This window comes from Salvelinus sp. IW2-2015, linkage group LG11 (genome assembly GCF_002910315.2).
Source record: "Salvelinus sp. IW2-2015 linkage group LG11, ASM291031v2, whole genome shotgun sequence".
Classification (NCBI taxonomy): domain Eukaryota; kingdom Metazoa; phylum Chordata; class Actinopteri; order Salmoniformes; family Salmonidae; genus Salvelinus; species Salvelinus sp. IW2-2015.
In genome coordinates this window covers 26,924,380-26,936,749 of record NC_036851.1, presented here as the reverse complement: position 1 = coordinate 26,936,749, position 12,370 = coordinate 26,924,380, and the positions used below count along the sequence as shown (strand labels likewise).

At 42.0% G+C, this 12,370-nt stretch overlaps 2 protein-coding genes across 2 annotated transcripts in view; both read right to left on the bottom strand.

Annotated features, from left to right (window-relative positions):
* The window catches only part of LOC111970084 (activin receptor type-1B), a 41,134-nt gene extending 38,248 nt beyond the window's left edge, over positions 1-2,886 (bottom strand). Inside the window, exon 1 of the mRNA XM_023996594.2 lies at positions 2,715-2,886. Coding sequence (XP_023852362.1) covers positions 2,715-2,802 — 88 coding nt within the window. The 5' untranslated portion in view covers positions 2,803-2,886. The remainder of the gene's footprint in view (positions 1-2,714) is intronic.
* A 2,901-nt stretch (positions 2,887-5,787) lies between these two features.
* Positions 5,788-10,434, bottom strand: LOC111970596 (photoreceptor ankyrin repeat protein-like). Its single transcript, XM_070445625.1, has 4 exons — positions 10,124-10,434; positions 9,764-9,893; positions 8,879-9,019; positions 5,788-7,499 (listed from the first exon to the last, which is right to left on the bottom strand). Exons 1-4 carry the CDS (start codon positions 10,400-10,402, stop codon positions 6,676-6,678), a joined length of 1,374 nt encoding a protein of 457 aa, XP_070301726.1. The 5' UTR covers positions 10,403-10,434; the 3' UTR covers positions 5,788-6,675.
* Between the last annotated feature and the right edge of the window lie 1,936 nt (positions 10,435-12,370).

The following is a 12,370-nucleotide window of genomic DNA, read 5'->3' as shown; positions in this document are numbered from 1 at the left end:
AGAGTTGAAAATCTACAAACCTCAGATTTCCCACTTCCTGGTTGGATTTTTTCTCAGGTTTTTGCCTGCCATATTTTACTCACAGACATCATTCAAACAGTTTTAGAAACTTGAGTGTTTTCTATCCAAATATACTAATTATATGCATATTCTAGCTTTTATGGCTGAGTAGCAGGCAGTTTAATTTGGTCACGCTTTTCATCCAAAATTCCCAATGCTGCCCCCTACCCTAGTGAAGTTAATTTCTCAGAGATCAAATAAAATTTCAACAAAATAATGCTGCAGGAATACTAATCTCATCTGCTTCTAACTACAGAAAATATGTCAGAACAATCTGAGATGGTGGGTTTCGAAGTCCTATTTTTTGTGCTTTGAAGTGGAACAACCCTTGGGCCATAGTGGTGTTTAAAGCAGGTGTTTGGTGTGTTACTGAAGTCAAGCACAGTACAGGTATTGTTTGGTGACAGGGCTGTGTGAAGGGAGTGGGGGAGGGGAAAGAGGAAGGGTAGAGAGAAGGAGAAAAGAGGCAAACTGAACATTGTTTTGTACATTGTACAGTGATGTAGCCTGACAGGCACGCTGTGATGTTTATGATATCACTGGGTTATGATGTTGTGGTATTCCAATTGTCTGTCATAATTAAAACTACCAAATGTAGTGTTGTGCCATTCAGGTCACTTTATGACTCAATATGTCATAATCATGTTAATTACCAGATTCTCATGTCACAGTTACGCAAACTATTTATTGTTCAAGTTTTTTCAGTATAATGTCATAATGAGTTAAGTTCAAATTCAACACACCTTTTTCGTCAACGCAAATCTTCCTAAACTCAACAGATAGAAGGCGGATGTGGGTAGTGCAGACCCGGTAGTTCAGTTTTTTGTGGCCCCCACCCCCTTCAAAGTTGCCTAAAGTCACAAAACTGGAGAACAGCAATCAAATAGRCCTACAGAAACAGGACTTAAAGGTTGAAACAGGCTCAAACTTTCACAATGAGTCAGTTGCAAAGAAAAGCTGTGATTTTTTTGTTCAGGCTTTTAACACCCTTCAGTCTGGCAGATTAGATAACAAGCTGGAAAAATCACCATTATCCAACTTTTTGGGCTTTAAAAAAAAATCTCAAAACATGGATACAACAGAGCCCCCTGCCGTGCCCAGATTAAATGTAAAAGGCCTGTATACATGCAATCTGTGTTTACACTGTTTTGATAAGACAATGCTGAAGAAAAGCACCCAACGACAGTAGAGCCAAACCATATCATCCATGTTATTCAAACATGAGTGCACAATTAGGGGCTTTATCAGGAGGGACAGACTGTTTATAGACCTTGAAAAGCACTAAAGGCCAGGGAGAGGAGGAACTGAGGCTGAGGGGGGTTGTTCTGTTTGCTCATTGTTGAACAGTTCGTTGAGTGAGTGAAAAAAGCAGCTTCTTGCTGCATTACAGTTATATCAGTCCAGTCCTCCATTGATCTGCTCCATCAGATGAGGTTCATGTTCATGCAGAGGGTGGGGGTGTAGCAGCAGTGGACCTGCCCCTGGGTAGCCTACAAGATGGAGGTCGCCTCTTTCTGCCTAACTCCATCACTGCCCTCATTTCTGACACCAAAGCGACCCAGACTTCAACTGAACGAGGTGCATGAACCCATTCTCTCACGTTCTGCCACTGGCCCTGACAACCTCTAAGGTTTGACCGTCAGATTTACATAACATCGCTCTCTATCTCTGCCACACACACACTGCCCTGACTACTGTAAGGTACGTCCCTCAACCTCTCTGTTTAACATCCAATTTCCTCCTTTATAAATTAAATATTGTATCCAATAATGATAGCTACAGTGTAAGCCTATTCAGRCTGATGGGTAGAACACCACACAATGACTCATTTTGCAATGTACAGCAGCTCTTGAAAGCTAAATAGGTCAGTCTCAGTCCTTCATTGTGTTGTAGTTTCAGCAAAAGCTTATTGAGAGCTTCACTTTAAAAAGCACTCGTTACCGTGTGTGCAGAGCATAGTCTACACACTATCAGAAACTGTTAAAAAGCAGATAAGCAAATATTTTCTCACTGAAAATTATGACAAAAACAAACTCACATTTAGGAATAAGGATATCATACCTGTATGAATCTGAGCATGAAGCTGATAATATGATATGTAATATTATGTGGTCGTTTACTATAAAGAAAACAAATATTTCCATATTAGCTTTTGAGAATACAGCAAATGCATWAATTTAACTTTGATCAGATGACTCAAACTGCTGCTATTTGATTATTGTGATGGGTGTCAAGGAATGGTGGAAGATCCTTGGTAGATAGCTAACCTTGACTGTTCTTACCAAATCCTAAAAATGTGCTCTCTGAGATGTTAACTTACTAACGTGATCGTAGCAGACAATTAGCTACTAGCTGGCCAGAKACCTAGCTGGCGTTGTGATATTCTCAAGTAGATAGCTAGTTATGAAGCATCTTTAAACAACGCAGTCAAGAAGGGTAGGTAGCTGCTTCTCTTAATTTATTTCTGCTCTATTTAAACAATTAACTACCTGTAAAAAAAATATTTTAAAAGAATCAGGTCCAATTTGCTAACTCGGCTTGCTTGATACCAAATAACATTACGTGCGCCATGTTGTTGTGCCAAGCGATGTCAGCCCCAGTCGCACAAACCAAGTAAATAAATACACACAGGCGGAATAAAACATTATACTCACCATCATAACTTCTGAATAAGCCCAGGACGAGAAGCGTTAACAACATTTGTTTCTTAGCCATGATCGTTATATTCCCATTGCATTGCATTAATATGTTGGGTGGTGTGGTATTGACAGCAGTGCGAGACACAACCAACGATTTAAATATACATCATTGGACACATAGCTCCAGCCAGCCAGCAGACAGACGCCTTAAAGGGGTGTGGAGAATTTAAAGGAGAGGAATGGCTAACTAGCTGTTATTTTTAAGTAGGGCGATAAAATAAACTAGATAAGATTAGAAAGCACAATGTAACGTCTGGTCAAGGCTTAAAATATAAACTTTAATTTCAAATAATGTAATATGATAATGTGATTATATACCCAGGTGGTTTAAATATTGAACAGGCCTTTAACATCGTATGTACCACCCACATAGAACATGATCTCTATAATATTTTTTTAATTTAACTAGGCAAGTCAGCTAAGAACAAATTCTTATTTACAAAAATGAATTTTTACCTTGTCAGCTCAGGGATTCAATCCAGCAACCTTTCAGTTACTGGCCCAATGCTCTAACCACTAGGCTACCTGCCACCCCAGTAAAGCTGCCCCAATAAGAATACCCATACCACCGCCCCACTTTATCAGACTATGCTACTGAACTTCTGAAAAATGAACAGTGTGTATGCATTGAAATTGACACCATACATCTAAAAAGGAGGACACAGAAATCAACTCCATCTTTTTGAGAGAGCCGTGTCCCTCCCTCCTAGACACCGAAATGTGCCTTTAGGCTGGACACAGTACAGTAATCCCTCCATTGTCATTGTGTTGTGTTMCATTGTAGAGGCATCAGAGTTACCTAATACTGTCTTTCCACTCAGCTCCACCTTGGATTGATTTATGTGTTCACAGTAGAAGAGGGTGTGGTCCTGCTCATGTATGTCACATATGGAGGGAGCTAGTTTGATCCAGTTTATTGTATCTCTCTCTCTCTCTCTGTTGCTCTCTTTCACAGACAGACACACACACACACACACCACACACACACACCACACACACACACACACACACACACACACCACACAACACCACAACACACACACACACCACACACACACACACACACACACACACACCACACACACACCTTACATTCACACACCATCACATTCACGACACACACCCAACACACAATACACACACGTCACGCACAATTGCACATATTGTGCTGAACACATTCAAGAATAGTTTTGCACATCATAGTAAGCATCCAGTATTATTTAGTGCAGTCATAAGGAACAGCCCACTGGGCACAGACGTCAATTCAACATCTATTCCATGTTGGTTCAACGTAATGTAATTGAAATTACGTTAAAACAACATTGATTCACACAGTGTGTACCAGTGGGAGTGTAGTGTTCAAAGCAATGCAACTCTGTCTTGCTACAGTACATGTATACTCCCAACATTCCTCMTGGAACCGATAATACGAGATGTGTGCATACAACACGAGTTGATTTAATTACTCATGATTACCATCTAGATACCGAATCCAGTGAAGCACTCATGATCTCTCTCTCTTTCGTAAAAATAAATAAATAGAAGCTCTCTTTTCCTCTGTAACTCTCCATTTGTCCAGCATTCAAAGAACTAAAAGAGCAGACATTTACCCGAAATAAACTTTGTAATATCTTTGGTTACATAAATTAAAGTCATGAATATTATACGAACTATAGCCTATTTCCATTTGTAAGTATTTGCATAAAGGTTGAACTCCTTTGAATTAGCTCCAGACCATAATCTAGTGTCCTCTACCTTTATAGGGGGATTGGTCTGTACATTATGGCAACGCCTAATCCCCCTAAATCTAAAAAATACTCTGGCCCCCCGTCAACCCCCACCACGCCCTAGGTTGCCAGACTGACCAGACAGGCAGAGGCTTTGAAGGGGTATTATCTCTCTGAAGTTCACTGACTCCCACACATACAGATATTTACAACCATACCCCGACAGGCCTACACATAGCTTACATAGAGAGAAGTGAGGAGAGGAAACACTGCCTTCAACCATATACTGACAAACTGTAAGACACATTATCTGATGGATAGGAGTGTGGGACACAAATGCATTATTTTTGGGGGGTCAAAATGTGGATTAAGGTGAAGTACAATCCTAAGAACCAATGTCTTTTTTTTGCATTAGTATTCTTTTGTTGTATAATTTTTGTAAGTGTGACCAATAAGTCATGTCAAATACATTTCCATTTTGATTAGCTTAGCTAGAGCTCATTCGTTTTGCGTATTACACTATGATCTTAAAAGTAGCATTTTTAAATCGATGCCGTCTTGTAGTTGCATTCACTTACTGTACTTTGATCATTTTACCTTGATTGTAATATTTCCAGTCAAGACTGCGTCGACAGTCTTTAGTAAAGCCGTGAGGAATGAAAARAGAGAAACAAGGTCGCCCTCTGGTGGCAGATTTGGGGGTAAAGTRTAGCCCAAGTGAAGTCTGTCAAGTTCTTTTTACTTCTGAAAATAGCAGGTGCCAACTTTGCACCATTGCATGCTTGTATCTGGCTCATACATCATTCAAATGGTTWAAAAAAAATCTACCTAGTGATGGCATGGCCATAACTAACTTCCCATTATACCCTTGACTTCATGTCAGAGGATTACTATTTTAAAGGTAGACTCAGCGATATGGCATAGATTGAGAAAGTAAACAGCATAGTGGGTCAATTTCCGCATCAACTAAGAGCGTTGAAGTGTGAGGCTCAAGTTCTCATCTGTTTTGGTCCCCTGGCTACCACGCTGTGAACAGCGTGAAGCGAACCCATGCACATGCAATGATACTACTGTATGTGACTGTGTGAGAGCGAAGTCTTGCATCTCTCTCATCTCAACATAATTTCGCTGAGTCTACCTTTAAAATGGTAATCCGTTTGCAGACTTGATTTACACAACTCAGTCCTGACTCCTAAATCTTAAAATAGCCTCAGCCCTCCATTTTAGGACCACGGTAAACAGCACAGAATCAAATKACATCATAAACAGGCATCTTTCACAATGGTTTATTTACACAATAAAGTCACCAACACACACATATATACAGTATATATATAGAGTGCATTCGGAAAGTATTCAGACCCCTTGACTTTTTCCACATTTTGTTACGTATTTTTATAAATCCTCATCGATCTACATACAGTACCCCATAATGCCAAAGCAATTGGTGGGACCTTATAAAGACAGTTGTGTGCCTTTCCAATCAATTGAATTTACCACAAGTGGACTCAAATCAAGTTGAAGAAACATATCAAGGATGATCAATGGAAACAGGATGCACCTGAGCTCAATTTGGAGTCTCATAGCAAAGGGTCTGAATACTTATGTAAATAAGGTATTTCTGTTTTTTATATTTAATGAATGTGCAAACATTTCTAAAAGCCTGTTTTCGCTTTGTCATTATGGGGTATTGTGTGTAGATTGCTGAGGATAATAAAATAAAAAAACATTTTAGAATAAGGCTGTAACATAACAAAAATGTCAAAAAGTCAAGAGGTCTGAATGCTTTCCTGTATATTCCAGAAGTATTATTCTGAATACTTTCCTGTATATTCCAGAAGTATTATCAGATTAACTGTTTTATACAGATAATTATCAGACTCAAGTTGCAAATGCTGGTAAACACTTGAATACATTTAGTTATAAAAATTTCACAAACGTAGTGCACTGGGCCTTTACTAGTCCTGTAAAATGTTTAAAAAAAAAAAAATATTTACAAAGCATTATGAATATGATGGCCTTTAAAGAATCCATTTTACTGCATTGGCCATAAAACCGAGTCCAGACCTTTGAGTAATTTGAGCAGTACTTCATAATTCAGATGTTTGKAATATAACTCCAGGAAAAATATATTGGAAGTTATTGGAAATGTGTGGCATCGAAATAAATTGGCAGCTTTAGACATCTCACTACTTCTCTCTCTTCTTTTTCCTTTCCTTTTCCTTCTTGGCCTTCTCTTTTTCTTTCTCTGCCTTCTTCTTCTCCTTCTTCTCTTGCTTCTCTGCTTTGTACTTCCATATGGGCAGCTCCAGGTGACCCTTGTGCCCCTTCTTCTTTTTTTCCTTCTTAGGCGTGGGCTCTCCAGATTTCACTATCTGGATCTTGGGGATGCAGCCGGAAGGGAACACACTGTTCCTGTGGGCCATGTTCCTGGGCATGAAGGCGCGCACCCCGGTGGAGGCTATAGAGACAATGCTGCCCCTGCGCACTGTGTCCACACAGCAGGACGTGGCGATGGTCTCGGCCGAGTGGATGTGTGGAATGATGGAGGAGACGGAGCCGTTGCTGTGGCACACAGAGCTCTCCTCCAGCTTCTTCTCTGAGTGCTTCTTCATCAGCTCAGGCACGGCCAAGCGCCTCTTCCCCACCTCAGGGGGGCTGGTGGGGCATAGCGGCCGGCAGGCGGTGGCCACCAAAGGGCTGTGGATGCTGGTGGTGATACGCACCATATTGTCCAAGACCCCGTTGTTCTGGGGGTCTTGGGGAAAGTTGAAGCTGAAGGTGGACCTGATGCGCTGGGTGATCATCTGGCCGGCGCTCTTGTTGGCTGTGGCTTTGGCCACCAGCACTTTCAGTTCTGGCCACTCGGGGACGTAACTCTCAGTAAACTGCTCGGCTCTAGGCCGCAGGTTGAGGCGGCGGAGGCGGCTCAAGGTCTCGTAGCGGCCCGTCTTTAGTGCCCAGTCCCGCACACACTTCTGCTTCCTGGTGTCTATTGCATTTAGGTCTGCACCTGGAAGAGAAATAGCAGTGAAGGGAAAAAAATTAAATAGCTTTCAGGTCATAATATTTCTCCATTGAAACACTTTCATTCACATTCCATTGCATATTGATCTATATTATAGCACCATAATGATAATCATGTGCTACATGAATAAGAAAACATAGATGCTTCTTGGTTTATGATGGATAGAGGGGAGAATTAATTATCTTTAATGTGATGGGGGAAAGGCTTCAGTTAGCTGAGCATGTTTTCCTCAACTCTTTTAGTATATTGACAAATGAGTGACTGTGACACCAGTGGATACTACTGATCTTGTGAAAAGAGGACAAAATATCTGGAGTAAATAAACTTGGCTAATCTCCTGGCAGCCAAGACAAAGATTACACCAGAGTGTGCCCCCAAATTGATCCCTTAAACCTGGCAGCCGTCACTAACACATGCTCTCAACCAGAGAAAGTTGACTGCAAACATTGGCAGACACACCACAGGTACATCCATCCCAACCACATTACTACACACTTCCTATACCCTTAGCTCTTCAATTAKTGGGTTCATGCTCAACCCCAAATAGAACAGAGATTTTATAATTGCCAATTGACTGAGTCAGCAACATTGCTGCCTGGGAGAAAAGCATAGGCTAATCCCAGAATTCTGTGTGTATAACTATCTCTTCCTCCTCTCCCCCTCTCTGGGCCTTACTTCTGTTTAGAAGTATAACCTTTGGAATCTCTAAAGTAATTTAATTCATTTAATGTCAGCGGTCACACTGTTGTGTGTCTGATAATACATGTGAGCTATGTGCCACTGTGAACTGCACAAAATTACAATGAAGTATACGCAGGTAAATTGGGGTCAGAATTATGTTTTTATACTTGTAACATCAATTTCTCAGGTTATCTAAACATTTCTAAGATATTTTCTTATGACTACTGTCACGAATCCCGCCGAGGATGGTGCCTCTTCCTGTTCGGGCGGCGCTCGGCGGTCGTCGCCGGCCTACTAGCTGCCATCGATTCTTTTCTTTTTGTTTCTGTTAGTTTGGACTGATTGGGTGCACCTGTTTTGAGTTTAGTTTGGTGGGTAGGCTATTTAAGGGCAGGTAGCCCGCTGGCTGTTGTGCGGGCTTGTATTCTGTTATGTTGGTGTTGGATTTGTATGTGGATTTTGTTATTTTCTCGGAACAGTTTAGTCCGGTGTTTTTGGACTCATCTTTTCATGCGCCCGTGTGTTTTAGGGCATGATCATTTTCCCTGTGTATTGGAAAAATAAATCCACGTTCTTGAAACCTGCTCTCTGCGCTTGACTTCATCCACCCAGTTCTCCTAGCAGCTCTGACAACTACAGTAGGGTGTATAGTAGCGTTGAAGTGGAGGTGGCCTCTCACTCACCGGCCATGACGAGGGAACACACCACATCATCTCGGCCCTGCATGGCAGCTTTAATGAGTGCGGTGAAGCCACGGMAATCCCGGATCTCTGTGTCTGCCCCGGGGTAGTAGTTTAGGATGTAGGTCACTGTAATGGTGTGACCTGGAGAAGGATACAGGGTGAGAATGGGTTCAGGGTATCATGAGGTGCCATCAAAAATACTAAAGGCCTGTCACAAATGTCACCATTATTTCCTATATAGTGCACTACTTTTGAAGTAGTAAGTAGCACAGATAGAACAATGAGCCAGATATTTCACTGGATGTTTGAATGTGAAAAATCTGGTTGGCGTTCCCACTACCAAATATGGTGAGGAGAGGAAGCCCAGTGGCCGGCAGTGGGAGAAGATGGAGTGATATGGGTTTTGGCCGACATTCTGCTAATTTTCTCATCGATTAAACATTTGATCTCTATACAATTTTCTCTTTCCAAAACTATAATCTGTAACAAACAGAGTGGACTGTGTTTTGTAGACTTTAGCCTTTGTCAAAGTTTTTTTTAAATGTAGTTGTTTAAAAGGAGTGCAAGGGCAAAATGTGTTATTGCACACGCATACTTCACAGGGTATACGTTCCCCAACGGAAATATTCAAATAAATACTACAACGTGCCAATAGGATCTCACTAGCTTGTGCTTGGCTCGGCCCACCACCTTGCTTGTTCTGCCCACTATGATTAATTTTCTCCCGTTGGAAACGACAGGCTCTGGTATATCATGGATTAGTTATAAAAATCTTTGGTTGTACTCTATAAAGGTAATAGGTGCCATTTGGGATGCAACCTAGAGATGTGTTAATGAGGTTTCACTGTGTAGTATTTAGTAATAGGTCTGGTGAGAGTGGCTCACCTGCTTGTGCAGCGATCATCAGTGCTGTGTTGCCATCGTTGTCCTGGTGATTTATGTCCAGGTAGGGACAGTGGTAAAGAGATTGCACAATGTCCAAAAACCCCTTATAGCACGCCACCATCAGTCCAGTCTGTTGGGTACAAAATGTGGATTAGACTGATGAAGAAAAAATCTGACTGCGTCAGAGTCAAGGCTGCAATTAAGTCCAACAACAATTTTACATKACTTGATTGAAGCATTCTGTGTCTTCATACAGGGGGCATGATGCTCCTGGTATTTGAACTAGTAACCCTCAGGACTCGCTGGATCATACACCCCCAAAAGCTATCCCAAATCTGAAATAGCAAGAGAGACCCATACCCAGCCGTTGTGGTCTACCGCCATGACCTCCTCTTTTGTAACCCCTCTCTCCAGAACCTTTTGGAGCGCCAGGGGGTCATTCCGAGTGCACGCATCATACAGCGTGTTGGCAGTACCCTGTGAATCACCTTCCTGCTCGTAGTCTGGAAGCACTGAGTCATCTGAGAGAACACTCCCGGAGTCTAACACACTCCCTGACAAAGACACCTCTGAGGCGTCCTTGTCAGGGCCTTTGCCCAGAAGGGGGTCCTCAGACACAGAGTTCTTCACAGCAGCCATCTTGGAAGAGATGGAACTGGACCCTCAGCCTACATCACAACTGGAGCTTTGAGAAACAGAACAAGAGGGGTCAAACATCAGAGACTAAAATGCAGTCTGGCATGGGCACACACCTAGAGATCTCTAGGGAAATAAACCAGTGGTCAGACCAGTCTGTTGATTGTGTTAGCATTGAAGTTGAGGCAAAACCACAGAGCCATTCAATGGGTCATTAGAATGATCTATAGATCAACAACACATTTCTCTGATATGATTGACAGTTTGACTGGAGGTAACGCAACATCATTCTCCATCAGGGATAATGATGGTTTATCTCTTTGAGAGTGGTTACACTTCTCCAGCCCTATCCCTCAGCTGTCTACCAAATTAGTGGGGGGATGACCGGTTTGTTGTTGTCCTAGATTGCCTGTTTAATCTCTGTGTATGGCAACAGAACGGTTGTGGCTGAGCGAACTCAACGTGCCTTCAGTGTTGAATAACTGGATTAGCATCTGAAAGCCCTTCTGAACACAACGCTAAATTCACACTAAGAAGAAATAGAGTCACATGTGGGACTTCAGCGGCTCGTGTTTGGGCTTTAAATCCAGCCACACCAGTACGAGGCCATCCTCGCATCTTGACCATTGAAACGTCTCTTGTTGTTTTTCGCTTACGAGGATAAGCCTCAGAGATGTTGAGTTGTTGGATATACGTATTACTGATGCATCACAGATACATGTATCCTCACACTAATTGTACAGTTGTGCCAATTTCTCACAAGTGTTTCAACCACATCAGGGTGCCACACTGTTAAAGAACAAATGGAGGGTTGAGAAACCAATAGATAGACAGAGGACCACTGAGGATAGAGTGTCACCCAGGGAGACAGGTGTTTCAGAGATGCTGATGTAAAACACATCAACAGAGTCCCTGGGGTTACAAAGCCTCTTATGCAAGATTAAAGGCACTCTATTTGCAAAACATGGAAACATCAATAATATCAGCTTGAGGATTTGTTCTACATCGTCTTTGATGTCCGGAGCACAGACTGAAATGCAGTTGAGCGTACTGAACCATTGCCTCTTAACGGCAGCAAACAGTCAACAACTTGTTGTGCTCTGTTCAATTATCGTTCACCTGAGCATGCACATTTCTAGAAGATCATTATAAAGAACACAATCTATAATTAAAACTTCAAAACTGTCTCTAGTAGAAAGTCTCCAGCAGAACATCTTTTAAAACCCATCTCTGAAGAATGCACTTACCTCAAAAATCTAACTGGTTTCTACTCACTCTGCCTCTTGAGAAGATATTGTTCAAACTGCTAAAAAAAAAGTATTCTCTGTAGATATGGTGCACCACCAAACAACCGTGTAAAGTTACAGAAGTCACTTCCTAATCCACCTCTTCTCCTGTGTACTTCCAGTGAGTGACAGGTGAATGCAGGTTTCCCACACAGGCCCATCTATGCCGGTGCATTTCCCTTCTCCATCCCATAGTCTGCCTGATGACATGAGGATCAGAGGAGGAGTCTTAACGTAGACACCATGTGTCTCAAGTCAGCCAGCATGCTCTCTCACCTCATCCCAATTACTGAGGATTTCAAGAGGGGATTATTGACTGTGGCCATTTCCATCTCTCTCTACAAACCACAAATGCATTGAGACCTATGCCACCTTAAGTCTGAAACAAACCGACTGTCCCTTTCCCTCTTATATTGTCCTCTCTGGGCCACTGTAACACAGTGTTAGGAAATTATGTAGTGTAATCACGAGTGTCTTGCAAGGTTTTCCCCCCATTTCATTCAGTTAATCCATTCCCTTATCGGACATCTTTTTGAAGCAGTCAGGTATGACTGTTGTGCCAAAGTCCCCCTCAAGCCAACAAACTTCCCCCTTGTGTTTTCCTCCTGACCAATGAGAKATATTTCTCTTACAGTCATACTTACCTCACCATCTTGTGGCTCCCCAGTTTGAACACTGTTCTAAT